Raw genomic sequence first — 22,371 nt, 5'->3', positions numbered from 1 at the left:
TGTAAATTACTACTAATAACAAACATGAATGCTCATTAATTTTCTGTAAACAGGCTATGTTGTCTGACTATGAAAATGGTAGTATATAAAAAAGAAACATGCTTTGGAATAGACTGAATAAAGCATTTGAATATAACATATTTCTAGTGGGATTAAATTAATTGTTAGCACCCTCCACCTGTTTTTCTCTTTTCAACAGCAGTCTAAGAATTGCAAATCTAGACAAAAATCAATCCAGAAATCAGATCTGCAATATCTTAATTCTGGGAGAAGTCAAAATGAAAGTAATGAGATGAGGAACAAAGCCACGTTTACAGAATATTTTCAGTCCAGTCTTTTGCTGAGACATCCTCAGATGCTGATTTCAGAACTGCTTTCCCAGAAGAAAGCAGCGGCCAAATATTTTAACTCATGAGATATACTTGAACTTTTTGCTGCAGTATTGTGCTGTTTCACAGGCACCAGACTCCAAATGGCTCCATGTGGATGTAAAGTATGTCCACACAAAGGTCATTTGCAGGGTTAGACCAAAGCTTTACAAGGGAGGCAAGGGGAAATAGTCCAAGTTAATTTAATTCTCAAGGCAGTCCTTAAACCCTAAGCAAAATACAGAACAAATTCTGAGCGCAGTAACACAAAGCATTTTTCCTCAAAGGATAGGGATTAAACTTTTTTTGATACAGCAAGAGTAATCATTCCCTTTGATCAGATGGGACTATGCAACTGCGTGACATGAGGGCCACAAGTACTATACACCTGCTATCAAGGTGCCTTAATAACTGCAACTGATTAATATAAAAAAGAACCCTAAAAGGAACACTTTCCTCCTTGATATGCTATATTCCTCTTTGCTCTTCTCATTCCCAGAGCTTTAGAACCAGCTGCAGGAGAGCCAGGTTCTGTTCTAGGTGTAATGCACCAAGCTCCTTTTTTTGAGACATCCTTAAGTTTTAGAGAAATCTTAATGAAAGCCAGAGAAAAAGCAAAGCTTTCCAGCAGTCATAGTTTGTCCAGCTTCACTGTTTACTAAGATTTTTTGTCTTAGTTTATAGCTTCTGTGTTCATCTAATCTGCTCTCCCCTGTTTATTGCTTTTCTTTTACAAAGAAACAGTTGTTAAAACAGTAACAGCACAACAGTTTTCTCAAAATGTAGTCATATTGCCTTTTGGACTGCGGGATAACTTCCCAACCACAAAAGAGTTAAAGAAAAATAAACAGATTACCACAACTTTCTGTATTTCAAAACAGAGGTAAATAACAGCTGTGTAGAGCTCAAGTCCCCTTCCAATTGTTGGTTGCTTTAACAAAGAGGATGAAGCAAGTGGAAACACTGCAGCAGTCATCTTCTGTTTTTTCCTCCTGCAGGATGTTTTCTGATTCCAGCTTGGTGGATTGTGCTCTTTTTGATCATGACAATATTGTTCTTACAAAAACAGGGAGGGCAGAGAGTGAGGCATGCTGCTTGGATCACTGGGAAAGGACTGTCTCCATTAGTGTCTCTTGAAGAGAGCTACCTCAAACATCTTTAGCTACAGCTGGAGCCAAATGGTTATTTCACAGACTGCTGGGTTGCCCTGCCTTTATGCTACTCTGCACTGAGGGAAGGTAGAGAAACAACTGACTTAGCCTGAGGTTATACCTGCTACTGGGACTTGTTGGACTTCATGATCTTAAAGGTCTTTTACAACCCAAACAGTTTTATGGACACTGGCACTTCTGGGCAAGGTGATTTTGCTGGTCTGTGATACCAGTCACTCCTCACAGCATCCTCTGCAGCAGTGTTGTTGGAACACCTTATCACTGTCAAATCTGGCACTTGAGGCAGAGCAGACTGGCAGGCTGCTCTTAAACTGTATCAGAGCTCACTTAGAATCATAAAGTCATAGAATGGTTTAGGTTGAAAGGGACCTTAAAAATTTTCTAGTTCCAACAGCCCTGCATGGGGCTAGATCTCCCTCTTGTCCTGTCCTTGAACTCTTCCAGGAAGGGGTCATCCATAGCTTCCCTGGGCAGCCTGTGCCAGTGTCTCACCACCCTCATAGTGAAAAATTTCTTCTTAATATCTAATCTAAATCTACCCTCTTCCAATTTAAAGCCATTAGCCCTGGTCCTATCACCCCATGTCCTTGCAAAAAGTCCCTTGCCAGCTTTCTTATAGCACCCCTTCAGATACTGGAAGGTGCTCTAAGGTGTCTCCAGAGCCGCCTTTTCTCTAGGCTGAACAACCTGAACATCTCACTCTGTCTTCATAAGATGGCTGCTCCAGCCCTCTTGCCACTCTTCAACAGACAAGGGGTCCACTTAGTAGCTAAATAATTTTTTTATTCTCTCATAAATGCCAGAACCTTAGTCTTGTCATCTATGGTCTAGGCTTGGAGTCTTTACTCATTTTACATTAGCTTCCTCCAAGCTTTTTCAGTCTCTGCTCTGCTTTCCATTGACAATGCATAAGGTGCAGAATCTAAACGTTCCTTAGCATATTGACTGGAAGTGTCTTAATTAAATGGATCTCATACTCCCTTTCTCTTTCTGGCTTTTAATGAAAAGCCTTTCTTTTGGTTCCAATTCAGAGCAGGAGCACTGCTGAAATACTGAAAACATTAATGGATTAGCATAGTGTATGCTGGGTACTCTCTTTTAAAAATATGAATATCTGATGCACATTAGCTCACTGTGAAGATAAGATTAAGGGTCTCTTGTTGCAAATAAAGGTGGTCCACCATGGCCACTGTAGCTAACTGCAGGTGCAAGCAAATCCTTACAGATCTGTCTGCAATAAAACTCCTTCTGAGCAAACAGGGAGTCTGATAATACAACCCCCTAACACTCTGAGGCAAAGGAAATTTTCTGCCTGGCTTGTGCTCTCCAAGACCACTAGGTACTGAGGATGGCATTCATGACATCTGATTTTACCCATCTATGAATTATTAATTTGATTAAGCTAATTAGCTAGGCTCTCTCAGTAGTCCATGAAGATACAGAGAAGCTGACCAGATGTGTTCACACCACTCTTTAAGGTGGCTTGCATCAGTTTCTTAGGTTTATTACTTCACTGACTTCTGGGAGAGCCCAGATTACTGTAATTGTAGTGATATAATACTAGTCCATTTCCTTTTTGTAGAGCCTTATATTGTGAGAAGTACAATAAACATAACACTTTATTCCTGTGTATAAAACAGCATCCCTTTGATGACTAGCAGGGGGGAAGCTCTGTAATTCTGCTATATATAACCCCACGTATACAAATATTAATTATTTCTGTATTAAGAAATAAGTATGACATGCATGAGTTAACAGTAAGGCTTTCAACCAAGTGTGTAGGGGGATTTTTCTCCTGGTAGCATTGCTGTTAGAACTGAGTATATCAGCTGAGACATTTAAATTATGTTAATTTGTTATTTCCTATTATTATTTTGGCTTCTCACTTTATATATTGCCATGCCATTTTGCAGGGTGAGAGCAACAATGTGACTGTGCTACAGGATCTGTATTACTGGAGATTTGCTTTTAGTAAGGAAGGATTTTCTGCTCTGAGCATGGGACCAGGACTTGTATTTTGAAAGCTTCTGTTAAAGTTAATGCTTGATTTTCAGTTTGGTTTCATTCATCGTGTTAGAAAACTTATTAGTCTGTCATGGAGTATACCAGGAATAGTCGTGACTCTGGAAACAATACGCCTACTGCATTTAATTTTTACTGACATAGAAGTTTGATCCATTTAATAGTAATAAAGAAAATAAAGAATTGAGCAGTCATGTCTACTGCCATAAGAAATTATTAGACGATCTTTCACAACTGGCTTGTGTGTAAGTCCAGAGAAAGATAAAATATTAAGACATTATATAATTGACCTCTCTTGAGATGAAGAGTTAAGCATCATGTACTATGTACCAAATGCATTGAAACTTAATTCAAATCTTGCCTTTTCACAGTATGCACTCTAGCAGGATTAGATTAGATTAGGTTTTTTGTTCACTGGAGGTCTGTTCTCTATGTCAACATCATAGAAAGCTTTTCGATACAGGTATTCTCTAAATTATTCTCTAGCAAGGAGTGACTAAATCACCCTGTTCACTGCTGGACAAGGTAATAGTTGGAGATGTGTCCATTTCATGGAACTGAGAGACCCTTCAGCAGTTTATTTTTCAGTCCTTGTTGCTGTAAAATGGCCTTCGGTGTGTGACTGAACTGGGACCACTGCAATTACTCTCCTGATGCTGCCAGCAAACAGCATGAAACAATAACTTTGTTATCCAAGAACTGCCACATTTATCACAGCTGGGATATTAATCCAGAGAACAAATGCAATTTAGGGTTTTATGAGTATGTCCTTAAGGTTGAGTATATGGGAAGGTACACCAGAGGTCTAAGGTGCCATTGACCACTGTTGTGGACTAAAGACTAAGAAAAGGAGTTTTGGAAAGGAGCTGCCACTATAATCAAAAGTAGACTTAATTTTGTGAGTGCTAGCACTGCAGAAACTAAGATTCAGAGACCCGTCTAATACATACGAAAACAATTTGGTACTGAAAAAGGCCTTCAGGAGAAACTGTAATATTTCAAAAGGTGCCAGAAAGTGTAAGCAGCTGGGTACAGCCTCTGTGGATCACTTGGTAGCAGCTCCTGCAAAGAGCTCCAAAGCCTGTGCATCTCTGACTGTATGTTATCCTTTATTTACTTGCCTTTGATGTGAAGAAACAGACTCCCATGGGTTCCTGGTACCAAAATTACAGCTGCACACTCTCTCATTTATAAACCCCTTCAGTTCTTCTGTGACAGCCACTGGAATGGAGCAGTGGTGGGCAAGAGTCCTGCAGCCTACTGACAGCCAACATGCATGAAAGCAGCATGAGGACTGAAAGATAATCTGTACTGGATAATATACTGTTGAATATACTGGGTATTTTCCTTCTTGATTGTAAGAATCCCCTTTTGCATCTTTCTGTGAGGTTGGCATTAAAATGCTCCTGTGTCACAGGACCTGCAAACCCCACAATTTCTTTTTTTTAAAGACACTACATCCTGATAAACAGGATTTCTGGTAGTATAACTATGACAAGGAAGTCAAACAAGCAAGCCATCTCACACAGTCTTGTACTAGCCCATGGGCACATCAGGCTTCATTACTGCTTTCACAAAGCTACAGTGATATGATCTCCACTATAAAGACCTGAGGGCCTTAGGGATATTAGTAATGTGTTAGATACCCTACCCTATGTTCTTTATGAACTTCAGAGGTTTTTTGTAATTTTCATTTTCTGTGGAGAAATCCCTGGGAGCCAATTTCTAGTCATCTAACTGGTCATACATATAACCCATAATTACAGAATCTGTATTCACTGACTGACACAATATTTATTTTACTGACTGTATAACTGGATGGAAGTACATGGCTCCATACTTATTTCAGACTAAAAGCATGCAGTGTTTAGCACTGAACCAGAGAATATCTTTTCCTGTTTTACCTCCAGAGTAGTTCTCTCATGAAGTTCTATTCCTAAACTAGCACATAGATGTCACTTAGAGACAGGTTGTAATGGGAAACATTTGCTGTTTGACTAGATTAGTGCATTTAAATGGATCAGTGATGAGATGCAGATGTAGGGTGGAGGCTCTTTAAAAGCTGCACTTCTCAGTGCCAAATGTAATGAAATACGGATGACTCCCAGCTAACTTATTGTTGATCTTTATATGAGGGGAAATTTTGCAACATGAGTATTTGATACTGTGAAGCCATACTGTGGAAAATCAAAAAAGATGTACAGTGATTAGAAAGATAAGAAAGATAAAGCAAGGAAGCAAAAACTCACAAAATAGGTAAAGTAAATATTAAATGTTCTGGAGACAATCAGAGATGAGTAACAAATTAAAAATGGTAAAACTACTAGCAAAAAAAGAGATTAAAATAATAGAAAGTATAAGAAATAGAAGTAATAAGGAAATCATTAATAAAAGCCTGGGTGCATGCAGAATAACTATTATATAAGAAGAAAATTCCTCAGGAAAAAACTGTAAAGCTGTACAAATTCAGAGTTAAGAAGGCTAGCCTGATTCTGGACTGATAACTTAACCAACCAAGGCAAAATAATTTTTTTTTTTTTTTTTGCTATGCTATACTCACAGATTTTGATTTGAATTGTATTAGTTACCTAAATTTACATATTCAGACATGTAAGAAAAAGGGACTCTTGAAGTAATTCAGATCAATCTTCTTGCTTCCCAAATAATTTCCTTTTCCCCTCTGAATATCTACTACAGCCACTATCAGTTTATTTGCTTTGTCTCTGCCTTGAAGATGGGAAATTCTCAGGCATTTCATGCCAATCCAACAACAGTTCAAAGAAAATGAAGTCTTTTGCCAGCTGAGAACTGCAACACAGCACAGGGAGCTGCTGAGCTGAAAAAGAAATGACACACAAATAAAGCCCCTGACCTGTTGTCCTCTTCTGCAAACTGTAGAAAATGGAAACAATTCTGGAAGTAACATACTTGAAACACTTTTTATCAGAGCTTTAAACTTACAGAAGGTTGTCTGTGTGATTTCCAATAAAATCCTCAAAATGTGACCCAGTTTGGGTTCACCTTTCTTCAGCACTTCAACATGGAAAGACTTCAACTTAAGCATTGCAGTAGAATTCAATTAGCAGTAAAAACATCTGTGTGCGGACAGAAAGGAAAACCATGTGGACTAATGCTGCTAATGGGATAACCTGTGGTGTTATGTAACAGAAGGCTTGAAAAGTGTAAGTGGACAGGAAGGTGGGTCACGTGCAGCTTCTCTGAACTTGCCTCATCACGTTCATTGCTTCTTTTTTCACAACTGTATCAAGGCTGATGTTTTTTGAAAAGTCAGGGCAGCTGGACCACGGGGATTTGCTAAGTGAGTTGTTTTCTTGGCCTGCTGTTTTTGAGAACTGGAAACTTGAATTGCTCATGTGAAACAATATCCTTTTGGGGCCAAATCCTAACTGCATTAACTGTACGTGGAGTTGGACCGTGTCTCACGTGCAGCGGAGTGACCCATGACAACAGAAGCTGTTTCTAGCAAGTAGCTCAAGAAATCAGTGGGCTGTCTATGGCAGTCCCTGTTACAGCGAGGCTGCATAAAGCATTTGGCATTTTAAATTGCTTCAGCTCTGCCATCTAGGGGAGCTCAGCCCAACAAGGTACGTGGTAGAGGAAATAATGAGGAATCGGTCAAAAACAAAGGAGCGTTTTGGCAGAAGGATCCTAGGACAGTCCCCAGCCGGGTCTGTAGTGTGGGGAGGAGGAGGGCCCGTGGGGGACTCCTCTGGTTATGCTAGCAGGTTGGAGCTGTAACATTACCACAACACAGAAAAATGATCAGTTGGAGCCACATTTGCATTTCAACCTGACTGTAATGAGAACACAGTGCAGCTGCAGGTTTGGCAGTCCTGCCTTAACAGACCCTAAACAAGGCATATTATGTAATTTCAGAATGAGAGAAACCGAGACTAAAACCATCTTTTGAAGCCATCTAGTTCGGCCCTTTCCAATTCCAAATGGGTTGTTCCCAGACCTCTGGTTTTTTTGTGATTTATCTGGTCTATTTTAAATTACTCGAAATGGAGTTTCCACCACTTCCCGTGGGAAATTAGTCCATGGTCTGATAGACACGGCCAGGATATTTTCCTGATGTTCAACCTTCAGTGGTTTTTCTTTGTTCAGTTTAATCTCATTACTCCCAGTTATTCCCCATCGGTCAGTGCTAAGCACTCAGCCCCTCTCTTTTGTGTTTACACTTTCACAGTTGTTTTCAGAAAAATCTGGTAGGCTTAATTATATATTCACATTTGCAAATGCAGAGATTAAAAAAATACAAGGAAAGGATAGTACAAGTTCATCTTAAAGGATGTTTTCAAGATGTAATCTACTGTTCACCAAACCTAGTTGAAAGCTGCTCAGGTTTTTTGTAGGGTACAGTGACAAACCTACTGCCTCTTTCCTACCTGTATCAGACCTATGGGAACACAAGTTATGCAAGGTGGGAATAACAGATGGGGAAACTAATATCATGGTTCTATATTAAGAGGACACAGAAGCTAAAGAGTTGCAAGAAAATGTGTTCAGAATAGTGGCATTAAAAAAAGATTACCAAAAATATCTCAATGTGGGTGCTGCACTAGCTCAGCTTAGGAAATACCAGACTGTAGCATGGCAATGAATGCCAGGGAGACAAGACAAAATTTTCACTTGGAAAGAATATGACAGCTCTGAAGTAGAAAGGCTGGTGAATCATAAGCATGGAGAAAGCTCCTGAAATGGTATTTATGGTAAGATGTTTTAGAGGCAAACTACAGAGAGGGAAGAAAGGGTTATTGATCACAGCTATTTCTTGACTTTGCAGAAAATGCTGAAAAGAGAATGTGGATCCCTTAACATCTTGGAAGAAAGATTAAAGATGCAGAAGCTGAAATAGAACTGTGGAAGCAAAATGAAGGAATCAAGAGTAACCGGAACAAATCTCTTGAAAATAGGAGGCAGATGAGAGGAGGGAGCAGTAGTATTTGCTAGAAAGAAATCAGTAGAAGCTTTTGTGGGACCCCTAGGAGATAAATGGGCCTTCCAGAAGCTTGGGCTGACATGCAGCATCAATGGAACAGTCTGTTCCTTGTTAGCCTTCATCATAAGGAAGCTGCTGAGGTAGATGCACTATTCCTCCTGCTTCCCTCACAAGCTCTTGTTTTTAAAATAACTGAGTTTTACAAGTAACAATTTAAAATTACAATTTAGAATTAGAACGATATACTCGTTTTACCTCCAGTTCTGCACTTCATGGAAGTCATGAGCTAAGCACCCTGATTCCGTGTGGCACATGTGGCAGAAGCTAAATCAGAGAAGATCTAGGGCAGAACTGAAGAAAAACTATGAGCAATGATTGTAAATGTTCTGCTTAAGGAACAGACACACAGCAAGGAGGAGAGAGCACCTGGATGGGCGATGGGAGCCAAGGACAGGTTTCTTTATGGCAGGAGAGACTAATGTATCCTTGGGGAACATTTCTGCTTGCACCTGAGATACGCTATTTCCTCTTTCACAGTGAAACCACTGAGGAGACAATGAGAGAACACTTTTATCAGGGGTAATGACTATGATGACTGTGGCATTGACATTATCAAGGGCCACTCAAATCACATGTGCACAAGCTCCACGTTCTTGTTCTTCACACACAACCAAAAACATAAAGAATATTCAGATACTAAGTAGGACAAAAAAACAGTTGTTACAGGCTCAGGCACAACTACTCTGGGACCCTGCATTGCCTTCCAGCCCATCTGGACTGCAGCGAGGTGCAGAAGAGGATTCTCTGGCATATCTTCATGAGCTAAGTGTAAAGTTATTGTTGTTATGTGATGGGCTGGTGATAGAAACTGGATGAACTCGTCTGGAGACAGCAGAATCTCCTTTCAACTAGCTCAGTCCAGATAACACCAAATAGATTGGCCCTAGCCAAAGACATTAAAACCCAGAGCTGTATTTTAAAATGTCTTAATACATCCAGGTTCTGAATTTTAGATGTTTAAATCTGATATTCTCTTTTACTGTAGATAAACTTCTGTAATATGTGTTTAAAAAGAAAATTTCTCTATGATCTCCTGCTTTTTTTCCTTATCTTTTTTACTCTTTTGGGAGATCATAAAGTGAAGCATGGTATGTTTTCAGTTTGACTTTATACGGTGTGGAACAAGCTGAGGGGACTGGTGGCTGGCTGGGATTGCCAGCACTCCATGCAGGAGTAAAGAAGGATTGCAAATTGGCAAATAGGATTTCAAGTTTAACTTTCTGATAAAGAAAATTAATAGAGGGTTATGCTGATACACATAGGGAGATTTTAAGCACTGCCTTAGGAGTTGCTATGTAGGTTTTATTTCATCTGGAAAGCAAGAGTACAAATATAGAAATATTGTACAGCCCAAAATCTAGTGTTCTTTTTTTAATTCTGCATTTTGCAGTGACTCCACCTAAGCCATTTGTCTAGATAGAATTTTGCTGGGCTGTAGTGGTGTGGAATGCAGTTTTACTTAGTTATCCATTTTAAGGATCAGCCTTCAACTCAATAAGATAAGAGAAATGTCAGGACAAAAAGCAAGAATCAGTGATTCACAAGATGTCACATGCTTTGGTTTCTTGACTGCAGTTTCTCAAATGAGAACCACCTGCTCCTGGTAGTAGTGCAGCATCTCTTATTGGAAAGTCAAACAGCTATTTCAGTAGAGTCTGGGGGAAAAAAGCTACAAGAAATAAATTTTGCCAGAACCTTCAGCAGCAGTCCTGTGAGACCAGAAAGGAAGTACAGCTGATCCTTCAGAGTCTGAGAGCCCAGCAAAAGGCTGATGGTTCCAGTGAAATTAAGACAAAGGAGAATTAAAAATACAACAAAAGATGAAGGAAGACAGTAAAAGAAATGTATCCAGGAAAAATGGGGGTGGTATTAGGAAGAGGCCAGAGTGCAGCAAGCAGTGCATGACCTAGCAGTTGATCTGCTGGCCAAGGGGTCAAGCAGCACAGCTGGCCAGTGCTGTGACAAGGGTGTCCCCTCAAGATGATGCCGCTGAACAGGACACTGCCATGTGCAGTGCCACAGCTGGATATGAAAAAGCACAAATACTATGCCTCCTGCAGCAGTTTGTTTTCATTTGTTGTGGCACACTTCCTTATAGCTTGAAAATAAAGCTGATGCATATCTCTAAAATCAGGGACTGTAATTTCTCCAGAAATTACAGAAAATCTAAGATTGTGCTTGCCCACATCACGTATTTGTGCTGTGAAAGCCAGCCTAGTAATATCTGCAAAGAGATAGCTTGTAACACTCTTATCTGGAGAAGCACTTTGCTCTTGGATGTCACTACACTTGGCTGCCCATTTGATTAGATGAACTTCCATGCTGTTCAAGAACAATTTGAAAATATGAATAATAGAAGGAAAGGTGATATCCAGAAAGAGGGAGGAGGGGTAGATTCTGGCCTTGAGTGATATGCAATATTTGGATGGGAGGTGCTGAAAACATTCAACTGCTGCTTTCAAATTTGATTGCAAAGGAATTTAAAGGAATTGTAACTCATATGATATGAAAGCTCAGATGGAACGTCCAGGCATAAACCAAGCCTGTGGTTAGTTTAAACATCTATCATGCTGACCATTTGTAAATCAGGGTCAGGAAACAATGAGAGGGCAGGCGAGTGTTTGAGCTGTTGTTTGCTGACTGGCTGTTCAAAGGAATGCTGGAAGAATGTGCCAAGAATCTGGCTTTGTCAGGAAAAAAAAGATTTTGTTTTTTAAAAGACTGACGGATCTCTAGAGACACAGGTGAAGAAGACTAAAACCAGAATCAAGACTTCTAGTACTTTCTCCAGGTGTTGCAAATAATAAAAAATAGTAGGAGAGGCTCAAGGCATCAGACTGTAATCCTGCATCATGTTGTGCCTGTGTGTGAAACAAGCAGGGAGGGTGGGAGTGAGGTGGGGTTTACAGCATCTTGGCACCAGGCAAGGCCTGTGCAGCAGCCTGCCCAGTTCAGAGCCAGGGAAAGCAAACCCAGGGTTGCTGATGGAACTCTGGATCACAAGGCACTGAGAAAAGCAGAGCAGAGCTGCAGTTCCACTTGCACTGACACTGCCACAGGAATCTGGGCCAGGAACTAAGATAAGGCACACTACTGTCATGCCTAGAAGAGCTCAAAAGATGGAGGATATTTCTTTGAAGCCAGTTGTCCTCACTTTAAGGCTGCTGTATTGTGCCATAAAATGTCACTGCAGTAAGAGTAAGCAATTTCTTGATTGCTGAAATAATTCAGCATTTAAACAGAGCACTGTGATGTGTATCAACACACAAAAGATGCATCAGAAGAAATACAGTGAGTAGACCTGCTGCAGAAAGCACAAGGAAGGGAAAAAAAATAAATTGAACAAGCTGGATGACACCTTTAAAACATACTGGTTGATTTTCAAAATATTCCTCACCCACCCAATTATTTTAGTTGAAGCCATGGGCTGGCAAGGGAATGGTAATTCAGGAAGAGTATTTTTGGACTGTAAAATACACATTTATGGAGCCATCTGGGGCAAGAGTGAGAGCCAGCAGAGAATGAGAAAAACTTGTTCTTCAAAGAAGATGAATAAAGGTAACACTGGCAGTCAGGAGCACAAACCCTCAGGATAAGGGCAGGGATGTTTAAAGAAGTTAACTTGATGGCGTTTTTTATTTAGAGCTTGTTCTCAGTGAAAAGCTAACTCCTACATCTTTACAGTTATAAACTATGGTCCCATCTGCTCCCACATAGAGAGCTCAGCTCTGAAAATACCAGGAGACATTGGCAGGATGCTGGAGCTGACACTGGTAGCTGTTACCATGTTTTCTCTGCCACAAGAGCCTCCCAAGTCCTGAGGAAGCACTGTGCTTTTACATGGTTTAGGGTTTAGGTTGGGGAAGGGTTTCTATTCACAAATTAAAGTGGAAGATGTAGAGGTTCTGTCTGTTCTCTCAGGCTAATTGCTTGTATTCAGGGGTGGATGAAGCTTAGGCAGAGCCTCAAGGAAGGATGCTTTGGCATTTATGAGCAGATGAACTACAAAGCAGAAAAAAGCAGATGTGCTCCATGTTGATTGTTATGATTCATAAACAAGATTTTATATTCTACTTTTTTTTTTTCCTTCTAGAAATGGAACTCATAAGTTTTTATTATGAACTTCAGACAGTCTGTGTAATGAGGGCTGAGAACAGCTGTGATGTGCCTTTCTCTCCTCAGGTAATGAAGATTTACCTCAGCAGCTGTGACTCCACATTGGGAATAGATGTTTGGTGAGTCTTACCACAAACTGCACAAACGTGTTTCCATGCTATTTAGTAATGTGTTGAATGTCATACAAAAGGTTCAACTTCTTGTACTGGACAATATTACAAGCATTCCTATTTTTACACCAATGCCATGCAACTAAAGGAAGCTAAATAATGGACTGTGTGGAATAACATCCACATGGGAAATTATACTGTTTTCATGCTTACACCTATATTAACTAAAAGCTGTGGCTCCAGTCTTGCTAAGACTCAGTAGTGGTGTTCAGTTGGTCTGTGTTTCTCTCTAGGAATGGAGCCCATAGGCTATGGCATTAGTTTGCTATTCAGATACAGAGAACATGCACTCCAGTAGCTTTACACATTTTCCACAATCTATTTTGACTTCACAGAATGTTATTGTCCTCCTGCATAAAGTAATTTACATCTCTCTGAGACTGCTGAAGTTGAGACAGTCTAAACAAAGTCCAGGGGATGGAAAATAGCTACAGTAAGTCTGTGCCCAACTAAAGACTTCAGATCAGCCCTAGGCAGGGCCATGACATGCCTTGACTTCCTTCTTCCCTTCTGCACAGGAAATGTGTTCTTAAATTTGATTCTTTTTCTATAAATAAATGGAATATAATCAGGAAAATACTCACTAGGACTCCAGTTTGTGACCTGTGTGGGGAAAATATCAAAATACTTTGAGGCATATTTTGGCAAGGCTGCTGCAAGGTATGGCTGAGGCCTCACAGATCATGCCAGATCTGACCTGGAGAAACCCTCTCCTGTGCTTGTCTGATTACTGGAGCTAGAAAGACTGCAGCAAAGCAGGGTGGTTGTCGTGCTGGTTTGTGTCTCAATAGCCAGATCCCTCCTCCAGGGCAGCTGCTGCTCCAGGAGCAAACAAACCCACATTTGGGCAAATTCAGTGGCAGACAGAGCCCTTTCTCCTTGCCTTGCAAGCCAGCCAGCTTCTGGACTCTGATACTTTTGGACAGAAAACAGAGATTCTCCCCCCCCCCCCCCCCCCCCCCCACTTAAAAAATATTTGCTACTTTCCTTGAAATCTCTCATGGAAGACCAGTATCTGCCACCCAGCACAGTGTCTCAGTGATTCATGGGATTTGTTTTCTCTAAGGGTTGAGAACTCACCCAGTGTTTGTGCCATGTGTTTGTGCCATGTCTCCAGATTATCCTTCTTCACCTTGCTCCAGCACTTGCTGAACTTCTAAATTTGTTTCTGCCCAACTAAGAGGAATCAGGAGAAATGGAAATAAAGATATAAGGAAGAGGGTAGAGCCTGAAATGAATGAAAGACCTAAAACCCTTAGAAAATAAGACAAAGAGACTGTTAGTAACTGCTATCTGGTCAGATGGAGTAACATAGGTGTCCAGTGTGGTCTCTCACAGAGAGACTCAGAGTGACTTCAGAGAGCTGAGACCTCCTTATACACATCTTAGGCAATAAAGTACTGGAAGCTTAAATTGGGTGTTTGTAATTAAAAGCTTGAATACAGTTATGAGCAACATGTTTTTATGCAAAATGCCTTCTGGGGCAAAATAAACAATTTATCTTAGTATGGATTTCTTTCCCATATGGCACAAATGGGCCCAGGACCAAACAGGCTCTCAGCAGAAAGCCTTCCATCTCTGCACTCATTCAGCAATTCATATTTACCAGTTTCAGTGCCCTTCCTGTACACAATAGGGCATCCATTCCAATCAACATCTGAAGTTAAACTTTTTAATGACACTTCATATTTTTACCCTTCCTGACTTTCTGCTGCTTGTGCTATTTTTTAATATTCACTTACATTTGGTCTGTTCTGTGTCTCTCAGTGCTAGTGTTTATGCCAAGCTATTATTTCCAAAAGCTAAATTTGGAGCAATCTCACCTCCTTCCAAATTTCCTAGGAAAAAGCAGAAATGCGACTACAACAATTCTCATGAAAAAACAAAAAAATAAACCAATTGAACAACACTTGCATGATTCAGAAAGACAAAGATATAGTCATGCCCACATCAAAGAATGACACAATTGTACATGCCTCTCTTTTTCATTCTGATACCTCATGTTTTCATTCCAAGTTACATTATTGCATGTTTTTCTAGTCTACCCAGATTAGGTAAGAAACACATTTGAAAAGGTGTATAATCAACGAAGGAATCAGACAGGCAACCACCCAAGCAGGTGAAATCCCATAAAATTTTCTTGGATGCCTAAGCACCTTCTAAATCTTTCCCTGAATGTTTCAGAACAAGGGCTTACCTTTCCTACCAAAAAACCTACAAAAAAAGTTACAAAAAACTACAGGACTATCGAGAATTTGGCTAAAAGACACCAGGATAGAACACAAGGTAAAAATACGGTATAAATGTAGAAAAACTGAAGAAAAGAGATTAATACTTAAAATAGTTTAGGAAAATGGAAAGTTACCAAGAAAAGGGACTACAAGAAAACAGTGTTTTCTGGTATTAGTTCCAAAACATCTTAGCTAAATTCCAGTGTTTTTTTATGCAAATCCAATAGCTATTAAGGCATCAGATATATCTTCCAACAAGAGTTGTCCCTTGTATAACCTCATGACTTAACAGTACTGACAAGTGTACAAAGCTTTACTAACAGTAAGACCAATGGATTTTGGAACATGCAGTAATGATTTAATGTAATGAAATTTTGCATCATGAATACAAAAGATATTTTCTTGCCATTATCAGAGGCTAAATCATGCAGGTCTAAGAAAAACTGCTAGATCACAATACTGCAAGTTAATTTTTGTATCTTTCTCGTATGGAAAAAAAAAGGGGGAAACCTTTCATGGCACTCCTGAAACACAGTAAAGGTCAGCCTTTGAATGGTATCCAAACCTTTTTCTCTCTTACTATTACAAATAATTTGCTGTACTGCAAACTGCAATAGTTTGTCATTAGTTTGTTGCTCTGTGCAGCAGCAGAAGGAACAAGCCATGACAGCAAAGGATTTAACAGAGTCTTAAGTTTTTGCAGGTTTGGAACCCCCTTCATGTTCCAAAACAACCACTGGCAACAGTGAAAAGTTCATCTGGGGATACATGTGTTCCTGTGAAGGTACAAAGAAACCAAGCACTGGTTTATCCACAGCAAGGAAGGCAGTGTCAGCCAGTGCTTCAGCACAAGTGCAGCTGCCTTCCAGGGGCTTACAGAGCCTCACACAGAACTGATGGTCCCTTTTTGCCCTTCTAAAAATACATGGTCTTCTCCTGGTATTCTGCAAAATACGTGCTTTCTGCAAAATTCAGCTTTCTCTGATAACATTAGCACTCTCCTGTTCCGGTTATCTTTTTTCTCTCATTTATGATAAGTGCAGAATCTTCCTCTTTCACCACCATGGAAGAATCCTGCACCGTAGTTTATTCTTGTGACCAATCTCATGTTGTTGCAGTGTTCTTACTCCTCTGAATGTCCCTGGCAAACAGAGCACTCATTCCTGATGGTAGGAACACTGTTGGTGCAGGTACTGAGATAGCTGCATTTGGCTGACTTCCCAGAGGAAGGCAAATAGCATTAAATGGACAATTGTGAAAGGTGTACGAAATTAAGGACCCAGCTTGGCTTTTCCCTCCACTTTATTCTTTTATTTTGGGAAGGATGAGTAAAATACCCTACACCCTGCTGCTCTCACCTACAAGGTTTCCAATGGGGACCACTGAAATAAGCACAGAGGAGGCTGACATCCTCTTTGGTTATCTTGAGAGCTCTGGTGAGTACAGCTGGAGCCAACTTTTGGAAGACTAAGCTGAGATAACACACATCTACAGAAACCTGTATGTGTAAATTTCTCCCTTCGGTATGAGGAGGAAGAGAATTTAAGTTACCTTTCACAGTACACTTAGATATTGCATTCATCTCTACTCTTTATACATAGACTATTTTTGGAAAACATTAAAAAATAGAAGGGAAAAACATTCCCAAATGTGATGGTTTTACAAAGGGGAAAGGATCCCTCAATCTCTTGCTATGCTACTCTGTAATTTTTTACTTTTGAAATTCTTATTTTTTAAACAAAACTGAAAATTAAACACTTTTAAGTAGGTAGAATCAGTTACAGTCTGCATGCCTGTAAGTTTGATTACCACAGAGGTTTTCACTGCCATTTATCTGGAGAAAAGCAAGATGCAAACATACGCAGTGAAGCTGATTTTGCCTTTCTCTTCTTCAGTCTAAGGAAATATAAAAAAATGTAAAGCATCAATATTTTTATTGAAATAACTGTTATTCTCACCATAGCACAATAATGATGATTCATGATGTAGGTAAATCTGCAAGGTAAGCACTTTACTGTGTATAAACTGTGATGAAACTATAGCTGAATATCGCATATAATTAGTACTACATTTTGGAGGGAAATGTTGGAATTTTACATTACAGAAATTCAGTAATAAAACTTTGAGTAACATAATGTAGTAAGGAAATATAAGACTAGAAAGCAGACACTATTTCTATTTTTTTCAACTATAAATACAAGAATGCAGCAGCTAAGTTAATTGAAAAAAATATTTTGATTAGAGACCCTTTAGACTTATTTAAATTCTGTTTTTTAAGCAGAAACTACTAGATGTTCAGACCATATCTATAGCTTGTAACATGATATCCTTAACGACCAAGTTGCAAGAATGATTTTTTCTACTTTGGCTTTCTCCCCAGAAAATCACTTTCAGATATTTTGGAATTGGACCAGATGCATGCATGAATGAACTAAATAAAGTATAAAACCTGATGGCTGCTAAACATTTATGTAACTTTAAACCATATTTCTGTCCATTTTAATTTAGATTCAACAGGTAGGGAAATGATGCTGGTGTTAAGAATGCAGGTGAAGAAAAACTGAGATAAGAGTGGATGCCCATCAAATACATAAACAGCATGTCCAAAAAAATAATGGATAATAAACTTCTTCAGTAACAGATGTTGCTGAACTGACTTAAAAAAATAAAATAAAATTACATTGCTTTGTGGGCCACAGGATGGAACTGCAACTGAAAAAAATGTTCAGTGGGGTTTTAGTTAAAGTACATTGTGACACAAAATCTCACTATTGCTGAACCAGGAGACAGCTGCAGAAAAATCATGATTTTTTTAAAAGCTTCCAAATGCCCTTTAGGAACTAGGCCCAATATTACTGACATATATGCAGAATTACCTGTTCCCTCAATTACAATAATAGCATTTTGGAATCAGATTATTAAAGTAACTGAAAGCAAATTTTTCATGTGGAAGCAAAGAGTGACAGGGAATAGTGACTGAGACATCCAGACCTGGTAAGATATATTTATAGGTGCAAGATTCACGTATGACATTAGAAGAGAAAAATACCTCTTATTCACAGGATAATTGTACATATGAATTCACTTATTGAAATTTGTATACTTTTTTCACACATTAAAAATATGATAGCAGGAGGAAATAAGAATAAGATGAAGAAATATTCTAGTTCTTCTCTTTTCTGTAACTCAGGACTTTTCTGTTAGGTCTGTAGATTTAAATAATGTGAATCCTCCAATGAAACATATTTAACACAGTCTGATTTATGTGCTTATACAGCACTTCGTTTTTTCACATTAATTTCACACTAATTCACTTGTTACTTTGTTGGTTTTGTTGTTGTTGAATACTGATCATTGTAGCAAGGAAAATTAGATTGTGCCTTTTCAAGAAGAGAAGAAGAAAGGAAATAACCCAGTGGATCTCTTGAACTGAGCCTGGGCCTAATCATGTCTGCCTACACAGTGTGTCAATACTAATAAATCCATAGAAATCAGAAGCATAAGAAAAACTTTAACACTCATAAAAGAAAAGAGAGATTAAACTCTCTTCCCAAGCTTCTTCCAGTGGCCGTGTGGGAGTGCTTTCCTCTCTGAAACAGAAGAAAGTTATTCTATGAGGAAAAGCTTTTCAACAGAACTCTTTTAAAAACAGCTTAAAAGAGTTAAGGAAGAGAGGGCTAAAGCATTTTTCTAGCAAGCACAATAATTCTTTGATCTTACTTCTTCATGTCATTATCATCATGCATTTTATCCAAATAACAATAGCTTATGAGCCACAGGGTACATACATAAGGCATGTTTAGATTACCAGTTCAATGTCTTTTTGAAGTGCTTTTATGGGATGTGAGAAATATGCTGAAGCTGCAAAATAAATAACGGTGTAATGTGAGAAGTATTTTACTGATTCTTTATTAGTTCACAAAACCTGAAGGTAACAACAATTGGCCTTTTACAGTTCAGAGCAAAGCTACTGATACACAGCTATGTACTTGGCATTGGCTTCCCTAAGGAAGCTGTTGAGAACATGAGTTAACTTGTTTTCTGTGGTTTTCTATATATTTTTCTTTTTTTTTTTTTCTAATGTGTCTTTTGCAACAATGTCAGATGTATTCTTACAGGACTACAAATAGTTACAAAACATCTCAACTCATGCTAGAAAAATCAAATTATAACTGAATAAATGCCTGACTAGCATTAAAATTTTGTTGTTAAGGTGATTTAATTAAGAATATATATACAGGAGAAAACTGTTAATTTTTTTATTTGCTCATCTCCTATAGAAGTAAAAGGATATTATACAGAAATGGAAACCTAACTGGCATTGTTTTGTCTTGATTAAAAATCGTCACATTAAACAGTTTAGAACTATGGCTTCATGACATACCAAACCCATGACATCTTCTAATTTCAGATCAATAGTGTCTTGCTAAGGTTCATTTTGTACCAGCACTCTAGTTCAGTCCATTCTGAGAGCTAAAACTTCTGTCTGGAAGAGGCAGTAATGGAATGCTCAAAATCTGTTACCCTAGAACATCCAGCTTCAGATGGAAATTCTGAACTGTGAAATTAAAATAATGTTTTCAATTTGGGGGCAGCAGCATATCTGACCAAGACTAAAGGGATACTGAAGTCAATAAAATTCTGTAAAATAATATTCATGCACAGAATGACACTTTTGAATGATCTCCTGCAACACAGTGAATTGCACTGGGTAGGATGACTGAGTGTGCAAAGTCAAAAAGCACTCACAGTGAGAACTGAGGCAGACAAATTATTATTCAGAAGGCATCTTGTGCAGTAATTTTAATACTTTTAAAAATGTAGTAACTTTTAAAGCCCTCTACTTCATATTTTTTATAAGAGCTCTCACTTCTGTAAATATTAATCAGTATCTCTAGAGTAAACCCCTTATTATACCAAGTTGAAACAAACCCAAGTCAGTTGAACTGCTTGTCTGGGAGATGCTTGAGGGAGCACAGAAAATTTCTCCTTCACTGAGCTAACAAATCTTCAGGTGAGGATGTTACTGCTTCAGACTCTGTATTTTGCTTTGCCGTGATCATTGATAACACATATGTGCTGAAAAAAAAGTAACACTCATTTGAACAGTATAGTTGATTACATTATTAATTATTAATTAATTGTTTAGAAATACTTTGGCTTGACCAATCTGGTGATCTTGTAATTACCCCTTCCTTTCCAGAGACCTAGAACTGAATTTTGATCTCACTTTTTAGCTACAGCAAGTTTCTTCACTTGGAATTCCCAGCTTTGTGGTACCCCTGGGAGTACCAGAGGAAGCAAAGGCAAGGTTTGCACCTTTTTCCCATCATTATCTCACTAAGAAAAGGGGCAGGCAACATAGCAGTAAATTCCCAACCTGTCTGAACTTCATCTGTGTCTCACTTTTTACTGCTGTCCCTGCACACAGTAGGAGTGGTGGGCCCGTGAAGTCCCAGGCTGGCAGAAAATGGTAGAGGTATGACTGTCATACATCAATTAGGGGGAAGAGATGGGAAGGAACTGAGCAGTGACTCCTGTGGATTACTTGAGGTTTTGCAGGGTGTTCTATACTCAGTGAAAGGGTTCCAACCATGACATTAAGGTCCCAGGGAGAACGCAAATTATGGGGTATTTAAGACATTCTAGAAAGTAAAGCAGTGATTTTTTAAAACTATTTTTTAAAGACACTTACATTTAGATCTCTGAAGTGTTCATTGTAGTCCAAGGCATAACCTACCACAAATAAATCTGGAATTTCAAATCCATAATCTGTATTGAGACAGATAACAAACCATTAGTACAAGATCACTGGCAGTTACAGAGCCCTTAAAGTCACGAATTTATTTTGTGACAAGCAAACTACAGATATATGTAGTCAGTTCAGATTATGTTACATTTGACCATGAGAAGTCAAGGTCAGCAGTAGCCCAAATCCCACTAAGAGGTTATTTGTGACAGGGATGTAAAGAGCAGGGAGTTTGAGTACAATTATCAGTGTACAACAGGTACATTGTAGAAGGAAGACAAAATCAAGAGCTGAAAAATTGCTCCTGTGTGGAAGGTTCATTGGTATATGGGTATGATGGCAACTGTCTAGTATCACACTAATGGTGAAAAAAAGAGTAAAATTTTAATTCAGAAGTAACTTTCAGAGGTTTATATATTTCCTTCTGAGAACAACAAAAACTGTTTGGCATATTATGCTACCAAAATATGTCAAACGCTTCTTAAATTAAAGTCCCAACCTCATGAAGACTCATTCCCATACTTGACAAAGTAAATGCATGTAGTGTGGTTGAATCACACAACTCACACTTCACACTAAGCCCTGGCAGGTATCTTTGAGTGTGAAGTTTTGTGCAGCATCAGGTCTAGGTAAAACAAACTAGACTCCATATTGTTCACTTAGTAACTAGAGAAAATCACAACCTGTTGAATGCAAAAATAGGTCAGCATAAAAAAATTACAGGTATTCAAGGAGGGAATTTGTTCATTTGTTAAAAATTGTGGGTAATTGATACTTTGAGATCATAAATTCAGGTAAGTGAGGAAATGACACCACACTGTCAATGATGTACTGGAGTGATCTCAGATGTTTTATAAAATTAATCACACCATGAATAAACAAGGATAAAACCTGTTTCAATTTACAAGTTATTACACGAAAATATTAAGCTATCTTTCATTAAGTAATTTTATTGTATTTTTTCTATGTTCAACACTAGTGAATCCAGTAGAATGTGTACTTTAATTTACTGGATTAAATTCTGTATGTTAAAAATACCACTATGTAAGAAGTTTCACAACCAGCTGTTTTGGCCACAGTTCAGATTATTAAGATAAAATTTCAGGGCCATGTCCATAAAATTTCATATTTTCCCACATCCCAAATCAAGATCTTTCATGCTGCCTCCTGGTACTCACCTCCCTACTGTCCTTCTACCCTTCTACCCAGCTCAGCTGACCAGAGGTTTCTTCAGAGGCAGACAGTTTGCTACAGCTCTATTGACAGCTTCATCATAAGTACCAATAATTCTGAGATAAATGGTGCTGGTGTGGCACAAACAGAACAGCAGGATGGAGTTTAGAAAGACCGATTTAACTTATGGTTTTTGAGGATGGGATTTAATTATAATATCATTGTTTACCCTTTAACCAATAATAATTTTTAAAGAATAATAAAATTGTTACTCTGATAAAAAATGCAAAACTTGTTAATAACTAGGTCACAAAACACCTTTCATGTTCAGATGAAATCCTGCAGCT

At 38.7% G+C, this 22,371-nt stretch overlaps 1 protein-coding gene and 1 long non-coding RNA gene across 2 annotated transcripts in view; one reads left to right on the top strand and one right to left on the bottom strand.

Annotated features, from left to right (window-relative positions):
- Positions 1-22,371, top strand: part of LOC115597852 — a 47,549-nt gene that overhangs the window by 7,094 nt on the left and 18,084 nt on the right. The window contains exon 2 of the long non-coding RNA XR_003987196.1: positions 12,768-12,820. This is a non-coding gene — a long non-coding RNA (uncharacterized LOC115597852). The remainder of the gene's footprint in view (positions 1-12,767; positions 12,821-22,371) is intronic.
- The window catches only part of PRTFDC1 (phosphoribosyl transferase domain containing 1), a 42,823-nt gene continuing 40,056 nt past the window's right edge, over positions 19,605-22,371 (bottom strand). Inside the window, exons 8-9 of the mRNA XM_030445024.1 lie at positions 20,798-20,874; positions 19,605-20,181 (exon numbers count right to left, since the gene is read on the bottom strand). Of these exons, the coding sequence (XP_030300884.1) occupies positions 20,134-20,181; positions 20,798-20,874 (125 nt within the window). The 3' untranslated portion in view covers positions 19,605-20,133. The remainder of the gene's footprint in view (positions 20,182-20,797; positions 20,875-22,371) is intronic.

This window comes from Calypte anna, chromosome 2 (assembly GCF_003957555.1).
Source record: "Calypte anna isolate BGI_N300 chromosome 2, bCalAnn1_v1.p, whole genome shotgun sequence".
Lineage (NCBI taxonomy): Eukaryota > Metazoa > Chordata > Aves > Apodiformes > Trochilidae > Calypte > Calypte anna.
This window is presented reverse-complemented; position numbering and strand designations above follow the sequence as displayed.